Raw genomic sequence first — 18,642 nt, forward strand, 5'->3', positions numbered from 1 at the left:
ACAAACAACATTTTTATATTTATGTTTGTATATGATACAGTTGATATAAATTTCCCCACATTTCTAATTAATTAATTCCCATTAATTCCTGGTAAATTTCCTATATTTAAAGTTTCTGCAAAGACTGTATTAGAATTTTTCCTCCCCTTTGCGACCCTGATTGATTGATTAATTGATTAATTGATTGATTGATGGACAGAAGGAGTCATTTCCCACCACGACGGCCTTTTTGTTTCTTGTTGCGTCCCGGAGTTCTGATAGGCTTGGAGGCTCCGTTTTCAACAGCGAGGGGCGGGGCTTGAGCAGGAGGCTCCTCCTCTCTATCAATACTGATCTTAAAGGGCTCAGAGAGAGGGCTAATGTGAGAGAGAGAGAGAGAGAGAGAGAGAGAGAGAGAGAGAGAGAGAGAGAGAGAGAGAGAGAAAACATGATGATTTTTCTCAAACACTTGAGAATGAAATATCAGAAGCTTTCAGAAGGTAAAGTATGTAGTTGTATATAGTAGTACATAGTAGTAGTATGTAGTTGTAGTATGTAGTAGTTGTATGTAGTTGTATGTAGTTGTATGTAGTTGTATGTAGTAGTATGTAGTAGTATGTAGTTGTATGTAGTTGTAGTATGTAGTTGTATGTAGTAGTATGTAGTTGTATGTAGTTGTCGTATGTAGTAGTTGTATGTAGTAGTATGTAGTTGTATGTAGTAGTTGTATGTACTAGTATGTAGTTGTATGTACTAGTATGTAGTAGTATGTAGTTCTATGTAGTTGTAGTATGTAGTTGTATGTAGTTGTATGTAGTATGTAGTAGTATGTAGTTGTATGTAGTAGTATGTAGTTGTAGTATGTAGTAGTATGTAGTTGTAGTATGTAGTTGTAGTAGTATGTAGTAGTATGTAGTAGTATGTAGTAATATGTAGTTGTATGTAATAGTAGTATGTAGTTGTATGTAGTAATAGTATGTAGTTGTATTGGTGAGAAATCTGAGACGAGGGACGCCGGTGCTCACGTCTCACCTGAGTGGGGTGCGAGGGCTGCTGTTGTGTCTGCGGACGGGCCGTAACCGCGGTTCCACTGAGAACCCCTCCTTCAGGCTCTCCAACACTGAGGGGGCCACGTAGGTGAAGCCCTGTAACACACACACACACACACACACACAATTAAAAACCAAGGGTAGATCAACAACAGGAACGAATCAGTGTGTGTGTGTTTTTAGTCTTACAGCAAACGCATGATCAACACTATCACTCAGTGTCGTGTCGTCTGGACTGTCCACTGGTGTCTGTCTGGTGAAACGACTGTCAAACTGACTGACGTCTTCATCCGAGTGCTGAGAGACAGAAAGGTAAAAAAAAAAGGATTGCATTCGGTGCATATGCGCACTGAACCAAAAGCCCTGTACCGGAATATTCCAATATCGTTTCACCTCAGATGGGTATAAATCAATAAAAGAGGGAAGAAAAGACAAAGCGAAGTGAAAGAGAGAAAAAGGACAAGCTGATGTTGATGGAGAAACAAAGTGGTTGTGTATTGTGTGTGTGTGTGTGTGTGTGTTTCAGTTTTATGAAGCGAGAGAAGATAAGAAAGAAGACTGCGCATGCAGTACCAGCGAGGGCCTGTAGGGCGGCTCCACTCGTTTATTCAGCAGATCGTTCCAGTTAATATGACGGAAGAAAGGCTGCTTCTGTAAAATAAAGAGAAAAACAAACACAATATGGATCCAGTCTCAGCCCACGCTAAAAGAGAGAGAGAATCACAGTTTGGTGTGTAAAGAAGTGTTTCTGCTGGACAGGTGGGTCTCACCTGGATGTCTGCGCAATCGGCTTTACTGGAGCCCAGTCTCTGAGCCGGGTTCTTCTTCAACAACTGGGAGAAAAAAAGAGGGAAAAAGAAAAAAGAGAAAGAGTTACATGTTAAAAAGCTAAATAAGACAGAATCCACCCCAGTCATCTGATTATTTAAATAAATATATAATTATCCAATCATCTGATTTCAAAAAGTTTGTGGACACCCCGAGCAGAACACGATTGGCTGTATATACTTTAAACACCTCGTTCCATATTTAGTCCCCCATTCACTCCTATAAGAAGATCCACTCTTCTGGGAAGATGTTCTACTAGATTTTGTGGAGATTTATTCAGCTACAAGGTACGATATGGCTGGAGCTCTTTAGCAGATCTTCCATGGAGCTGCAACAGGTGTTTGGGGCTCCTTTTTGAAGTAAAGGGAAAACTTCATGCTCCACTGTGTGTCTTTAATTAGAGAATGAAGCACACAGCTGGAAAAGCCAGGTGTCCCAATACTTTTGGCAGCACATCGTGGTAATTTAAGTCGCTCTCTGCGGCACAGATCGGATTTCTTGAAATCCGATGCGAACACCTTGATTTTAGGTAGTCGGATTACACGCCGTACGCACCCACGCAATCTGATCTCCGTTTGTGTTCTTGAAGTAGAGCCACTGGTATCAGACTACCTTTTTGATCACTTCTCTGGCGTCCGGCGTGAGGTACGGAGGAAGGTTCAGTTTACACTTCAGGATTTTGTCAATGGTCCTCTTCCTGTTTTCAGCTGAGAACGGAGGCTGAGAGAGAAGAGAAGGAGAGAAAATATATTTATTTATGTCACAAAAATATAGACAAAAAATAATATGCAATAAATTTAATATAATTTATATTTAATATAAAATAATACTTGACATTATCTTTAAAAAACAACAGTAAAGGTTTAATAAAACATTTATATAAATTATTAATTACTTTATTAATTAAAATAAATTATTTGTTATTATTTTTGACTCGAGTACTTGCTTCGTCTTATGAATTTTTTATTTTATTTAAATATTAACTATTTTTTCTCTCGTCCTTTCCTATACAATGCATCTCCCTCTCTTCCTTCTCTCTCTCTCTCTCTCTCTCTCTCTCACCGAGCCGGTCATCATGTCGTACATCAGCGCTCCGAGGCTCCACCAGTCCACGGCTCGGTTGTGTCCTGAGCGATTCAAAATCTCTGGAGCCCTTAAATAAACAATGTACACACACATGGATTGCTGTTCAACGGGTCAAACTTATAATGCAAAACTAACATCAGTGACCTCTAGTGGTAAACCTGTGTTACTTAATCCTGTGGACATTTGACAGATAGATGTGCTATAACACAACTCACATGTACTCGATGGTTCCACAGAAGGTGTGTGTGACGCTGCCGTCATGGATGGACTCCTTACACAGGCCAAAGTCCGTGAGCTTAATGTGGCCTTAAAGAGGAACAGATGATGTCAGAGAACATCTGGTTCTTAGTTATGATCAGATTAAACTGATTGTGATTAGTGGGAAGAGTTTGTGATTCATGCAGGAGATGAAGATGATCAGAAAGATGTTCAGGCTCGCTTTCTGCCTGACTCACTCACTCACACACACCCACACACAAACACACACACCAGAAAACAAACATCACACCTTTCATTCCACAACACCTCCAGCCTGCGGGCCTCGACCTGATCAACAGGTTTAAAGAGGTGCAAACATAACCTTCCTGTCTCACACACCCTCACACACCTTCGTGATTGAGCATGATGTTCTCGGGTTTCAGGTCTCGGTAGATGATCCCGTTGGAGTGCAGGTGTCCCAGTGCTAACGTTATCTCAGCCAGATAAAAACTGCAGAAAAAAGAACAAAACAAAGTCCAGATCTGGACGAGGAATCTTTATAAGTTTTGGAAGTTTGGCCCTCAGGGGAAAAACACGGCAAACTTCTCATAAAAACCAGTGAACTCCAGCAGCTGCGTGTGTGATGTGACGTGATACGGTGTGGGATGTGGGGTGTAATGTGACGTGAGGTTTTCTGCATGCTGATGTTTAGGTCCTGTTTATGGAAGGAGTCTCCAGTGTCGCTTCCGAACAGTCGGAGGGGAAAAGTTCAACTTTGATATCGAAAATTAAAAACGTTCATTTTCAGAATGTTTCATACCAGGCCGTGTCCTCCATGAAGATCCCCTCCTTCTCCAGCTGCATGAACAGTTCACCACCTGGATTCATGAGGTTTTAAAAAAAATCACACATCATCACCTCAATACCCCACTGCACATCTGTATCCTGTACACATCAATACCCCACTGCACATCTGTATCCTGTACACATCAATACCCCACTGCACATCTGTATCCTGTACACATCAATACCCCACTGCACATCTGTGTACCCCACTGCACATCTGTGTACTGTCCGCATCAATACCCCACTGCACATCTGTGTACTGTCCGCATCAATACCCCACTGCACATCTGTGTACTGTCCGCATCAATACCCCACTACACATCTGTATCCTGTCCGCATCAATACCCCACTGCACATCTGTGTACTGTCCGCATCAATACCCCACTGCACATCTGTATCCTGAACACATCAATACCCCACTGCACATCTGTATCCTGTACACATCAATACCCCACTGCACATCTGTGTACTGTCGCATCAATACCCCACTGCACATCTGTATCCTGTACACATCAATACCCCACTGCACATCTGTGTACCCCACTGCACATCTGTGTACTGTCGCATCAATACCCCACTGCACATCTGTGTACTGTCCGCATCAATACCCCACTGCACATCTGTGTACTGTCCGCATCAATACCCCACTGCACATCTGTGTACTGTCCGCATCAATACCCCACTGCACATCTGTGTACCCCACTGCACATCTGTGTACTGTCCGCATCAATACCCCACTGCACATCTGTGTACTGTCCGCATCAATACCCCACTGCACATCTGTATCCTGTACACATCAATACCCCTGCACATCTGTGTACTGTCCGCATCAATACCCCACTACACATCTGTATCCTGTCCGCATCAATACCCAACTGCACATCTGTATCCTGTACACATCAGTACCCCACTGCACATCTGTATCCTGTACACATCAATACCCCACTGCACATCTGTATCCTGTCCGCATCAATACCCCACTACACATCTGTATCCTGTACACATCAATACCCCACTGCACATCTGTATCCTGTACACATCAATACCCCACTGCACATCTGTATCCTGTACACATCAATACCCCACTGCACATCTGTATCGTGTACACATCAATACCCCACTGCACATCTGTGTACTGTCCGCATCAATACCCCACTACACATCTGTATCCTGTCCGCATCAATACCCCACTGCACATCTGTATCCTGTCCGCATCAATACCCCACTGCACATCTGTGTACTGTCCGCATCAATACCCCACTGCACATCTGTATCCTGTACACATCAATACCCCACTGCACATCTGTATCCTTAACATTAATACCCCACTGCACATCTGTATCCTATGGAAGGTTTGATATGTAAGGTGTCCTCTTGTTTACAGTAAATTGCACAGTCGAGTTATTCAGGTTTCTAAAGCCCTCATTAGCTGGTAGTAGCTTCAGGAGATGTTTCCACCACACCCACCGCTCAGACACTCCAGTATGAGGTAGAGTTTTCCGCCAGTCTGAAAGGCATACCACAGGTCCACGATGAAGGGGTGACGCACAATCTCCAGGATCTCTCGCTCTGCCCTTGTGTGAGCCGTGTCCTTCGCACTGCACACGATTTTTGCCTGGAAGACGACAAGGGTGTGTTTACATGTGCAACACGTGAGCGTCATATTTCACTCTTTCACTTCTAATACATCAGTTTATACTCAATACTTCTATACATCCGGGTCACCGGGTACATCAGTGTCTTTTTCATGTCCACACATGCAGGAACTAGTAAAATACGGCCAAATAGTACGTTTTCCACCACAGGTCCTGCCTCATAAACCAGATTTAACCAGAGGAATGAATTCATGCATTTATAACAGCTTTATCATGGGTGTGGCAACTCAACAATCCATTAAACACCTCAGATACTTGTACAGCACCTGCTCTGCTCCGAGTTTACACGTGAGAATGAAAAGGGAACAAACCTTTTTCAGAACTTTCATGGCGAATATTTTTCCTGTCTGACTTCCCTGGACTTTCCGGACCTGGAAAACCTAGAAAAAAAAGAAGCAGACAGGGGAATGTTTGGGGAATGTGGTAATTACTAGCTTTCAGGATCTCTCTCACACACACACACAAACACACACACACACCTTGCCGTAAGCTCCTTTCCCGAGTACGGTGAGCAGTTCGAAGCAGTCGGGTCCGACTCTCTCGCTGTCCCTGTTGACGCTGGCGCTGGTGAGCTCCACCTCCTCCGTCTCGCCGCTATAAACACGTGAATATCATGTCATATCGGTTCCTGAATATCAGTGACGTATGAGCATTAAATCACAGACACTGCGAGAGACACGTACGGTTCGATTTCCTCCACTGTGAAGTCGCACACTTCATCCTGTAAAATAGACAGAAATTAATTTAAGATTGAGAAGATGTTTAACGGAAGAACAGTAATAAGACTTTCTGACCTCCGCGTCGCTCACGTCCTCTGACTCCAGGTCGATGTCGAACACCCCTGCCATCCTACACAACCGGAGACCAGGAGGAAAAAACACTCAGTAAACAAACCACCTCAAACATTACAGAGTCACTGCATCAGTGAGTCACTGTCTACGAGTCAAAGAGTCAGTGTGCCAATGAGTCAAAGAGTCAGTGTTACTGATTTACCGAACCGCAGTCAGAGTCAGTGGGTCACTGTCACCGAGTCAAAGAGTCAGTGTTTCAACGAGTTAACGATTAACTGAGCCGCAGTCAGTGAGTCACAAGTCACAGAGTCAGAGTCACTGAGTCACTGAGCCACGGAGTCAAAGAGTCAGTGTCAATGAGTCACAGAGTCAGTGAGACACGGTCACTGTGTCAAAGAGTCAGTGAGTCAAAGAGTCACTGTGTCACTGAGTCAAAGAGTCAGTGTCAATGAGTCACAGAGTCAGTGAGACACGGTCACTGTGTCAAAGAGTCAGTGAGTCAAAGAGTCACTGTGTCACTGAGTCAAAGAGTCAGTGTCAATGAGTCACAGTGAAAGCGAGTCACAGGTTCAAAGATTCAGTGTTTAAGAGAGTCACTGAGTAAGTGAGTCACCAAGTCAGTGAGCCAAAGTCACAGAGTCACTGTCTGACCAAGTCAGTGAGTCACAAAGTCAGAGAGTCACTGTCTGACCAAGTCAGTGAGTCACAAAGTCAGAGAGTCACTGGGTCTGATGTGGTCAGAACAGGTTTATTCTGATTTTATGCCAAAGAGGATTATGGGTCCAAACGTTTGTGGACACCAGATTATTCCAAATTGAGTCTCCATTCACGCTCATAAAAACCTCCACTCTTCTGGGAAGATGATCCACTAGATTCTGAGGAGATTCATGGAGCCCCCAGTGTGTTTGTAAAGTCAGGTACTGATGTAGGTGATGTAGAAGTGAGGAGGTCTGGGGGTGCAGTCAGCAGTATAGCAGGATCCACACACATCCAACCCATGGGAAGCAGATCTTCATGGAGCTGGAACAGGGTTTGGGTCTTGAAGGGAAGATTTCATGATCCTGCATCCAAAGACGTAGTATACAATTGTGTGTTTGTTTGTTTATTGTTTTTTTTTTTAATGCCATGCCAGAATCAGTGACTATTTCCATGGTAGGATCAAAGTGGGTAGGATGAAACGTTAGATGAAGTCCGGAAGTTGAACGTTCTGTAAGTTTTCTAGTATTTTCTTTGGTGAGACATTTTGTAGATTAATATATAATTAATATTATAAATATAATTAAATATTATAATTAATTGAGAAGAAAAGCCGTCTTGTGTTTTTAAGCGTAATGCAGTAAGGGTTTTACGGTCATGTTTTTTTTCTACTCAAACCTTCTCAAAGTCTCTGAGCGAGATTAACAGAGCGTCTGGACTGAAACCTGTCTCCTTATCTGGATTCTGCATGAAGAGATAAACAGGGAGGAGGAAAAGCGACAAGTTTAGGGGTTTTATTAATTCTCATTTTTACGGCTGGATATAAAAGAACACTCATTTTGAGCTCACTGTAGGTGTGTTTCCTACTCGACACACCCGCTCGAGTCATCCGCGGGAAATTCTGGTTTCCTGATGGTCAAAATCGAAAGATTTCTACTCGGAAAAGTGAGAAAAAGTTACCAGTGTATTGATTCATCCCTGGTTTATAGGGCAGGGGTGCGCAAACTTTTGCACTGGGCTCTAAAGTTATGGTTTGGAAAAGATCTTGATGTAATCTCATGGTGTGGAAGATCTGGAAGACTGTCTATTTTGACAGATGTGTAAAGGCTGAAAACAGCCAGATGTGTAACATCTGCCACATTAATGATATGAAATCTCTCCTGCTGGTCTGGAAGAATTGTTGATGATTTAAATATAATTTATATAAAGGTTATGATTTATACAATCTGGTGATCATGACGCCCGTTTTATCTTTATTATTATTATTATTATTATTATTAAATCCTTACCTTCATCCGGGTCCTAAAGACGCTCCTGCTGCTCCTCACCGTGTCGTTCTGAATTTAATAATCGTATATAATCAGAAATCTGTAATTATAATAATAAAAACATAACCGGGTATAGGAACAGGAGCGGAATTCCTGCCGCAGCAGCTGTAGTTGTGACGCAGTCTGACGACGTCATCATTTCGCGCAGACCCCAGCTGAAGCGCTTTTACTTTTTCTTCTTCTTCTATGGAGGACCAGAGTTCGACTCTGTGCTGCCACCAATCGGCCTGGATGAGAAGCATGGCCGTTGGGGGAATTAGAGCTAAAATAAAAAGTGATCAATCCTTAACTCAGTCTCTTCTCCTCCTCCTGCTGGTTAAAATGTGAACAGAAGGGCATGAGTTTAAATCCCAGCAAGCACCATGCTGTTCCTTGAGCAGGGCCCTTGAGTGGGGCCCTTAATCCTCACCTGCTCAGGTGTCTAAATGAGATCACTGTAAGTCACTCAGGATAACGACGTCTACCAAATGCTGTAAATGTAAATTAGTTCCATTTCTGTTTTTTTTTAATGAAGTAAAACTCATTTCCAGTCCCTGCAGAGTTGCGGTGAAGGACGTGGTGTTTGATACCTTCAAGCAGAACATTAAAACTTCAAGAAACCCTGAGAGGACCCTGTCTTAAAACATCTGCCCAGTATAGATTCTGCCACATTTAGCGTTTTACATATAATTTGGTTTCAGACCAGATCACATCAAATCAGCGGTTCATGAATTACTGACTTTAAGTGTTTTTATCAGTCGTCTCTTTGCCTTTCTGACTGTAGACTGTAGAAAGGACATCACTCAATCACACACGATGCTCATGATCCTCCTCACTCTCCAGTGTTTAAAATGTTTTAATGTTTGTAATGTAAGATTTAGAATCACATTCTTGGTGAGGTTTCCTCATACCATCGAAGGGACTTTTTTCTTTATTAACTGTTTTCAATTACACCATGAAGGGTTCACACCATTTTCAGTTCTCAGCAGGTTCTCAAGCCTGTCCATGTTTTTCAGAGGAGTTTCTCATGATAACCCATAACCCATGCAACCATAAACTGTTTCAGATCTAATTAAGGCACATACAGAAGATGATTCAACATGGATACCAGAAGTTTATTCTTTATCCAAACCTCCTTTAAACTGCTCAGGTGGATGATGGTGTAGAGGCAGATCTTCTGAGAAATGCCATATGTTTTAAGATAATTTCTTTATCACATCATGATATTTAATAATAAGGGGCTATAAACACTTCCCTGTGGCGCTCCATTGTTTCAAAAAGTCAGAGTACGATGGCGAGTGAGAGAGGGGCAGAATCTACATTTACAGCATTGGGTAGACACCCTTATCCAGAAAGACATCGTTATCTTATTTATCTGAGCACAGTTATGGGGCTTAAGGACTTTCTCAGGGGCCCAGGAATGGTTTGTTTGGTGTGGGTGGGATTTAAACTCACAACCTTTAAATCCAGAGTCTTAAAGTCTTAATTTTAAAGTCTTTCTCAAAAAAAAAAAAAAAAAAAAAAAAAAAAAAAGCAAACAAACAAATGATGAATCACTCCAGACAATTCGGAATAGAACAGAGGTCTGAAGAAAACAAGCAAGAAATTCAGCCAAAAGAGGAACTGAAATAAACTGAGACTAATGAGCCACAGGTGAAAGCACTGCGAAACTATTGAGGGACTCGGAAACACTCTGGCGACATCTGGTGGCGAGCATGGGAAATACAGGAAAAGTTCAAACAAAAACATAAACAAACCCAGCTGGAAACCCCCCAGAATCTGACAACTCGGATCATTGAATATTGAATACAGCGTCCAATAGCCAATTATAACCTGTATATGTCATACACACACCTTTTATACAGATATCAATCACACACTGTCTTTTTAGAGCAGGAAACTGCTTTATTTTTATTTATAATGTTTTTCTCAGCTTGATTGTGCCTGAATGATGACTTTGGACAATGAAGGAGACTTTTGGAGAAATCTGTATAGTGCAGGATCCCTCCTAAAAGCACCAGTAGAACTTGTTTCCATCCAGAGGATGTATAAAAGCACATTTTCCCAAACAGAGATAATTTTAACTCATTGTTTCCATACATAAAGATTTTATTTAAATTACAAAAATACCTTTCCATAGCAAAAAATTCCATCACAAGGCCGAGCGACCGTAACCACCCACAGAATCCTTCCAGAAAGGAAAAAACATCAACACCCTGTCCTTGAGTTCAGATCTGCAAATGATTTATTTTATTGGGTGATGTTTGATAATGGAAAATAAAAGACCACTAGACCACTCCAGAAACCTTGACAGGCAGCGTGTGGGTGAACGAGTGCGCTTTCATTTCATAAACATCGCATTCGCAGGAAAAAAAGGGCTTTTAGATTTTCACACCTCAGACGAGACCTGGTTTCATTCGCCTTCGCTTCGACACACACAATGCTGCGCTTCGCTATCTGCGGATTTTTCGGTGAGTGTCCATGATGACTTTCTTTAAAGCAGCAAAATGAGGGGATTAGTGCATGAAAACGTTTATACACGTTTTATAGATGTACAGAAATCGATCACGATGTCGCTATGAGGCAAGAAACCGAGAAAAACATCTGGAAAACTGGAGCTGCTTTATTTATTTATTACACTCTTTCTTTCTTTCTTTCTTTCTTTCTTTCTTTCTTTCTTTCTTTCTTTCTTTCTTTCTTTCTTTATTCTATAATCAATTTTTCTATTTCACATATTGTAATTGATTACCAGTATATTTATTAATAAATATTTTACTGTGTGTGTGTGTGTGTGTGTGTGTGTGTGTGTGTGTGTGTGTGTGTGTGTATAAATATTTGTAATATATCATCAGCGTGCTCAGGTCGCGATGCTTCTATTCACGATGGTGTTTCCTGCTTCTGATTTTTTACATTATAAAACAATTTTAAATAAAACGTCTGCTTGGTTTTAAATAATATAAAAAAATATATAAAATAATATTTGATCAAATTAATGCAATACATGTTTTTATTCGGTTGATTAAATTGAGTCATCGATCAAATTGGCACGAATCACATCGACTGAGTAAAATTTAATTAATGGAAAATTTCAATCACAATTATTTAATTATTTACAATTTATTTTAATTGTGTACACTTCTGAGACCCCATCTGGGTAATACAGATGTGTATATAAGTGTGCGTGTGTGTGCGCGTGTGTGTGTGTGTGTGTGTGTGTGTGTTATGTTTGATGTTAAGATTTGATCTACTGATTTCCGCAGACTTTAAAAAATGTCTTCATTCCTTCACTCCATCAATATGCAGAATCCTCAGGATTTTCTTCTTTTAAATGAAATTCCTGAAGCTGGACATAAAACGTTAAAGAATCCGTAACACCACACTGTCAAAAAAGATGTTGGCGATGGCAGGAAGTGGCCACAATTCCAAAAAAAACGACGTACTACAAATAGTATTTCAGACATGACGAGGGTCACTTCCTGTAGTGTAGAAATACTTCTCCTTCTTCTCCTCCTTCTCCTTGTGGATCGCTCCTACCTTCCTACCTTAGTGGTTAGGGAATACTGATTGGAACATTGAGGGTTCAATGCTGCGCCTGTTGGGCCCTTATGCAAGGCCCTTAACCCTCTGTGCTCCAGTGGTGATGCATCATACCTGACCACGTCTTCCCAAACATCTCGAGGATATGAGAAGAAAGAATTTGACTCTTCTGTAATGATAAAAACCCTGGAATGTTGTTTTCTGCTCCTCAGGGATGGTGGTTTTGTCCCCGGCGACGTCGTTAGCCGCGAAGACTCAGGAGGTGCGTCTGGGCGCGGCCGTGACGCTGCAGTGTGACCTGTCCAATCGTTATGAGATCAACTGGATGAAGATGAGCTCAGATATGAAGCCCGAGCTCCTGATGGTTCTGGGGTTAAAAAATAACGGTGATTTGTCCATCACCAGGAATTCGAACAGCTCAAGTTTCCGGGGTTTCTTCCAAAATCGTCTTTTCCAGCTGAGAATTGTGCGAGTGTCCGAGGCAGACCTCGGCGTGTACTTCTGCCTGGCGGTAAACCAGCGACACCTGGAGCTTGGTGAAGCGATACGTCTGGATGGTAAGGACCAGGACGTCTGCTGGTGCATCATGTGGTTTGATGGTTACCAGGTTCTTTTCTTCTCATCGGGTTTTGTTTTTAGCCGTCCTGGATGTGAAGCAGCCTCAGCCGGATCAGAATCTCACACACTGCCAGAGTTATGGCGGTAAAATCTGCAGAAATCATGAGCCATATTATGTTGAATATTCGTCTTCTGTTTTTTATACCACCCACATCCTGTGCCCAACTGTAACTTCCTGTCTTTTGATTTAATTTTTATTATTCTGGTAAGACTCCAAATCTGAAGACTCAGGAAGACCTTTTCACACCCACATGATCGTCTCAGCAGTGCTGAACTGCGGTGTTCTCCTCATGATCTTCACCATCATCATCGTCCACGTTCTGGCCAGTAAAGCAATGATTTGGTGATTGTGTTTGTTTCTTATTGATTTTGTTGTTCAGGATGAACAGCAGCTCACTGGAATGAATGTGTTTCCTGTTTTACAGGTGATCAGTGAACTCTCTCAGACCTGCAGGTAGAAGCTGTGGACTGTGTGATGATCTTCTATTTGTTCCCTCAGGAATGATGGTGTAGAGAACTGAGGTCCAGCCAAATGTCACCGCAAAAAAAAACAATCCATTTCTACGTCACGAGTTTGAGGATGGAAAAAAAAAAAGAAATATATTTTTACTAAAGTGACTGTTACTTATTTTTACTTTTGTTACATTTTACTTATTATTTTATCAGTAATAATTTGAATAATTCAATACTTTTGTTGCTGTTATTATTCTTATAATCTGTAATAAAATTATTCTAATAATTCAGTGAATCACGTCCTGTCTCACTTTCACATCGGATCCACCTTCATCCTCTTCTTCCTCATCTTGTTGTTGTTCTTCTTCTTGTTCGCCTCCTTCTTTTCTTCTTCTTCATCTTTATGTTCCTCTTCTTCCTCTTCCTTTTCTTCTTCCTCTTCTCCATCTTCCTATTTTTGTTGTTGTTCTTCTTCTTTACCTTTTCTTATTTGCCTTCTTTTCCTTCTTCCTCTCCTTCTTCTTCATGTTCCTCTTCTTCTTTCACAGTAACATAATAATACACTGTACAACACAATAAAACATGATCTCAGGTGCAGTGTATCACTTAAAAAGTTAAAAATATATTATAAATCCTTTATACTTGGACTTTGATTTGGACTTTGACCTGTTCTGCGCCCAAACTTGGACTTGGACCTGGATTTGGACCTGTTCTGGACCTAAACCTAGACTTTGGATCTAAGTGTTGTTTAAAAGCTCAGTGCTATTAACCCTGTTAGACCAGCAGATGGCAGTGAAGAAAAAAAAAGGAGAGCAAGAAGAAGAATTTGAAGAAGAGAAAGTACTTTGAAAAACGTTCTCGGTGAAAATATTTGAAACAGGATGCAGCTGATGAGCCTGATGATCTCTTTGTTTGTGTTTGGTAAGCTGAGAAAAGGAAGTTTGCAGCCCTCGATACTACTTTCATCAAACACATGAAAATACAAAACATCCCATAAACGTAACTGTAACGTAAATCTGTCAGTAAGGACACGGTAATAACGCCGTCGTAAACACACTTCAGCCGAACTCGGCTCTCAGCGTCGCTGCATGAAGTAAATCATTACCAGTGTTTTATGGAATTATTAAAAAAATTCTTTAAAGAATTTTTAAATCGCATTGTGTTGAACGGAATGGAAATTGGATCGGGCCGTGGCGTAACGGGGAAATCGGATCGAATCGGATCGCATCATTTATATGTATCTTTAGTGTATCGTATCGTTGTCTGTGCATCGAGATTTGACTCTGCAGCAGTTATGGAGATTTGTTATGTTGTGTTGTTATGGAGATGCACATTACTAATATATATACAGTTGTTAGCTGAGAGTTTCTTCACAGATTCCCATCTTTAATATTTAGGTCTTACATTTTGTCCTTCAGGTCTGCACATGCTCCCGTCCCTGATCTCTGGCCTGCAGGTGGTCTTGGGACACACAGCCATGATTTCCTGTAATCGCAGCTGTTCTACAGTCGAATGGATGCGAAACAGAATCTCGGTTGTTCGTTTTGTTGAAGGAAAGTTCACCGTTGCGCCAGAGTTTAAAAGCAGGATTAAGTTCTCATTAGAAAACCTGAAGAAGGGAAACGTCTCCCTCGTTATAACCGACACTGTGTACAATGACAGAAGCTGGTACACATGTTCCTGTGATGGACACGAGGGCTGCGACCAATACCTGGACGTTCTCCGTAAGTTAGTTCTTGTCTCGGTTGTCATGGTGTGTTGAACTCAACCAGCCAGCTCCAGGCTTCCTCTGATTGGCCGAGCACATTGATTCTCACTCTTAATTTATTTTTTCTTTCCAGTTCCAGTTTCACTAGAGGTCGCTGTTGGAGATCAGGCAAAGCTGCCCTGCTACGCAGACACGAACAAACTCACCCCTGAATCGAACGCCAGCATCCGATGGGAAAAAAATGACGCACTGGTGGTGAAGCTGAAGCACGGAGAGATGGAGTTTGGTGCAGGATTCGAGGATCGAGCTTCTGTTTCTAAAGCGAAATATGGCAACGGAGATCTCTCACTTACCATCAACAGCGTGAAGATCCCTGACGCTGGATTATACAGATGTTTTCATCTGAGTGAGAAAGACACACATCCGGAGGTCATCGATCTCATCATTAAAGGTAATTTTATTCTCATCATTAAGCTGGTGAAGTCAAGTACAGTTTTCTTTCTTGATACCAGCTCGAGTGAGAAGCATCGCCAGATCCAGCTTCATTCGCTGACAGTTTGAAGGATATACAAATGTAGTCATGCTGAAATGTGTGTTTATGCTGAAAGCATACTTAAACACAAAACTAAATATAAATTTTTTTTATCAAAATTTAATGATTGACATCAACCAAAGAACCTAAACTCAGTTTACTACTCAGGGACAATCTGGCAACCCTGAAGGTTTCTATAATCTGATTCTGAAGATGTGAAACTTTCACATCATAAATGCTGATGTAGATTTGTACAGAACTGTTGTACATTTTACTCACAATTTCCCACAATGCACCACATACTGAGCAAACAGCAGGAATATGAACATAAAATATGAATGTAAATAAATAAATAAATAAATAAATAAATGAGTAAATAAATAAGTCGATGTTGTAAGTAAGTTTGTTTAGTCTCCGATTTGCACTTTAAGTGCGTTTTTAACAAAATTATTATTATTGAACTTGAAAACACACACAGCAACATCAGGGGTATAGAAAAGAAACTAGAGTTAGCGCAGTGTCACTGTGGCCACTCGCTCCGTCCCGGAAATACCATTTGTTTTGCGCATGCATGAAAATGCTAAAGAATCCATAGCACTAGCGCTAACCAAGTCAAGTCAAGTCAAGTTTATTTCTATAACCAGGAAGTGGCTAGCGGCTAATGTTAGCGATAAGAATTATTTTGCATTTTATGTCCAGCTGTAAGAATTTCTCTTAAAAGGAGAAAATCCTGACAATTCCACATATCGAGGGAGTGAATGAATGAAGGATGGAATTAATGAAGAAGTTTGTTAAAGTCTGTTGAAAAAACAATTAAATAGATCATATCTCTAAACAAGTTAAATATTAAATGTCACACACACACACACACACACACACGCACACACACAAACACACTTATACACATCTGTATTACCGAAATAGAATCTAACAAATGTAAACTGTTTTATATAATTTTTCCATGTATTACATTTTATTGAATCAATTAAATTTGTGCCAATTTCATCAATATAAAAAAAAGGTTTATTGCATTCATTTGATTTATTCTAATTTATTTGTATAAAATGTTATCTTATTATTGTATTTAACCAAGCAGGCATTAAAAATTAAAATTGTTTTTAAAATGTAAAATGTCAATGATCACAAATATAAATAATAATTTTTTTAGTTAATAAACACATTTTGCAAAATTGATCCAAACTGTGAATTTTGTGACCTGCTGCTTTGTGTTGTTTAGATTGTCCATCATCCAATGTGATCATCGCGCTCGCTGTTATCATCGGAATCCTTGTGTTACCTCTTCTGCACTTTTGTCACGGAAAACTGCTTCCAGCTTGCCGTCGTCTGAAAGCACCTCCCGAGCACATTGCTGTCCCAGGAGCTGATGGAAAGTGACACCGTTTTTTCTTTATTCCTTTGTCTTTCATTTCATTCCTTTTCAATCTCTCTCTCTCTCTCTCTCTCTCTCTCTCTCTCTCTCTATATATATATATATATATATATATATATGTGTTTTGATAATTTCACTACATATTTAATGTAATGCTATTTTAATTCCAGCATTTAAAGCTTTAGCATTTGCATTTTTGTTAATGCCTCAGAAGGTTGATCCTTCATGAAGCACTGCTTCTTGCTGCTCTCTGACCTCCTTCCCTACCTCATCTCCTCAAAACAAAAGAAGAGAATATCCTTTCTGTATACATGTGAGGCAGCTAATTGGAAAGGAAAAAGAAACACACTTTATGCACTTTTATTTTTCCCTCCCAAATTGTGAGTGTGTTTCAGAGAGGTACTGTGCTCGTCTGTTCCTATATCCGGTGGCGTCATTTAAAAAAAAAGGGAACTTCTCGAGTTTCCTTTTGAATGTGAAATTCCACAGACATTGGAGTCTCTACGGTGTTCCCGTGAGATCGTACTGTATAATAACCGCTGCTTGAGCACCATGATGGAACATCAGTCCAATGTATCATGTGCTTGTATAATGTTTACTGCCAACCGGTTACAGGTAGTTCCCCGAGTTACAGTGGAGATACGTTACAATGATCCTGACGTAACTTGAAAAGATGCTAAGTCGAGACACGGCCTGGACGACATAGGAGCCCTAAAGAACGGTGATCAGTATAGAGTAGTATACTGTCATTTATTAATAATTTAACAAATCACCGTACATAATTGAGCAAAACCGCCCTCTGTTTCAGAGTCAAGAAACACTAATAAAGACAAGAGACACAAGACCTAGAATTGGGCTTTGAAAGATCAGAAAAAGTATACTATAGTGCCAAAAGTATCAGGATACCTGACTTTTCCAGCTGTATGTGGTTCTTCTACAAACTTGGAGGTACACAGTTGCATAAGTCTTTGGATGCCTATGCTTCATGTGGGTTGGAGAGAAAGATCTCATGTTATAGAGCTCCAACCCTATTGAACACCTTTGGGACTAAATCTTTCATGCTGACTGCACCCCAGGAACCTTCATACTTTCTCAAATACATCAGAATCTGATTAACTTACAGTCTTTTAGCTAAATGAATCTCTACAAGAAACATCTCAGAAGAGTGCAGCTTATTATAAGAATGAATGTGGACCAAATGTGAATGTTTGAAAACAAACTCATACCAATCGTATAGTCGGGTGTCCACAAACTTTTGGCCCTATAGTGTAGTTAAAAAAACACAAAGTCTGCAAGGTGTCATGTAATTGAGAAACCACAAAGTAATCTTCTGGGTTTATCTGCGTTTCTGCAAAAGCACTGACGCTGGAGATCCCAATTAAAACGTCCTTACAGAAAACCTCATGTTCTGTCTGTCAGGGCTGCTGTTATTGAGCATTCATCAAAAGTGTTTTTTAGGAATTGAATGTATTTATGCTCTTTTTAGATGTGTGTGTTTTTGCTGCTAAAGACATCCTTATTATGAGTTCAGGACTCAGAAAACTACACGCACTTTAACATCTGCTCACTTTAACATCATCCTGATACGGACGACTACTTGAATTTTTTATGTCCAGATTAAAACAAAAAAAAAATTATGAATTACCTACAATATTTTGGTGCTATTTAGCCCTTATAAAGATTTATAAGGTAAATATAATTGGTACACTCAACCAATACTTCGTTAGATTTATTTATTTTTAATTAAAATGGAAATAAATTTTAAATAAGAAAAATTAAGAAATAAACATTTTGTAAAAATCCCCCCATTCCTACCTTTATCTCTTTCTTTTTGCACATTTCTTCTGTAACACTCTTTTCTCAATTCTATTTTTTTCTATGACTGAATTTTTATTATTATTATTATTATTATTATTTTTATTATTATTATTATTATTGTATGTAGCATTTAATCTTCTTTTTCTTTTTC

At 40.3% G+C, this 18,642-nt stretch overlaps 2 protein-coding genes across 6 annotated transcripts in view; one reads left to right on the top strand and one right to left on the bottom strand.

The window, feature by feature from the left end:
* Nucleotides 1–8,595, bottom strand: part of LOC124381617 (ribosomal protein S6 kinase beta-2-like) — a 9,516-nt gene extending 921 nt beyond the window's left edge. For 2 of the 5 annotated variants that reach the window (XR_006924896.1, XM_046843405.1), the window contains exons 1-16: nt 8,418–8,594; nt 6,436–6,490; nt 6,325–6,362; nt 6,121–6,235; nt 5,953–6,021; nt 5,454–5,601; nt 3,961–4,018; nt 3,550–3,650; nt 3,158–3,248; nt 2,919–3,009; nt 2,469–2,576; nt 1,799–1,861; nt 1,602–1,679; nt 1,218–1,325; nt 1,012–1,124; nt 217–356 (exon numbers count right to left, since the gene is read on the bottom strand). Coding sequence is in view for 4 of the 5 variants with exons in the window: in XM_046843405.1 (XP_046699361.1) it covers nt 217–356; nt 1,012–1,124; nt 1,218–1,325; nt 1,602–1,679; nt 1,799–1,861; nt 2,469–2,576; nt 2,919–3,009; nt 3,158–3,248; nt 3,550–3,650; nt 3,961–4,018; nt 5,454–5,601; nt 5,953–6,021; nt 6,121–6,235; nt 6,325–6,362; nt 6,436–6,489 (1,375 nt within the window). In the remaining variant the exon portion in view is untranslated. Of the gene's footprint in view, nt 1–216; nt 357–1,011; nt 1,125–1,217; nt 1,326–1,601; nt 1,680–1,798; nt 1,862–2,468; nt 2,577–2,918; nt 3,010–3,157; nt 3,249–3,549; nt 3,651–3,960; nt 4,019–5,453; nt 5,602–5,952; nt 6,022–6,120; nt 6,236–6,324; nt 6,363–6,435; nt 6,507–7,274; nt 7,412–8,417 lie in introns of those variants that run through there. The other 3 variants (XM_046843401.1, XM_046843403.1, XM_046843402.1) reach the window with 3 other exon arrangements.
* A 5,264-nt stretch (nt 8,596–13,859) lies between these two features.
* On the top strand, nt 13,860–16,734 carry si:dkey-22i16.9. The gene is made up of 4 exons (XM_046843450.1): nt 13,860–13,964; nt 14,462–14,767; nt 14,885–15,202; nt 16,521–16,734. Exons 1-4 carry the CDS (start codon nt 13,925–13,927, stop codon nt 16,676–16,678), a joined length of 822 nt encoding a protein of 273 aa, XP_046699406.1. The 5' UTR covers nt 13,860–13,924; the 3' UTR covers nt 16,679–16,734.
* The last annotated feature ends 1,908 nt before the right edge of the window (nt 16,735–18,642 follow it).

Source organism: Silurus meridionalis, chromosome 28 (assembly GCF_014805685.1).
Source record: "Silurus meridionalis isolate SWU-2019-XX chromosome 28, ASM1480568v1, whole genome shotgun sequence".
Lineage (NCBI taxonomy): Eukaryota > Metazoa > Chordata > Actinopteri > Siluriformes > Siluridae > Silurus > Silurus meridionalis.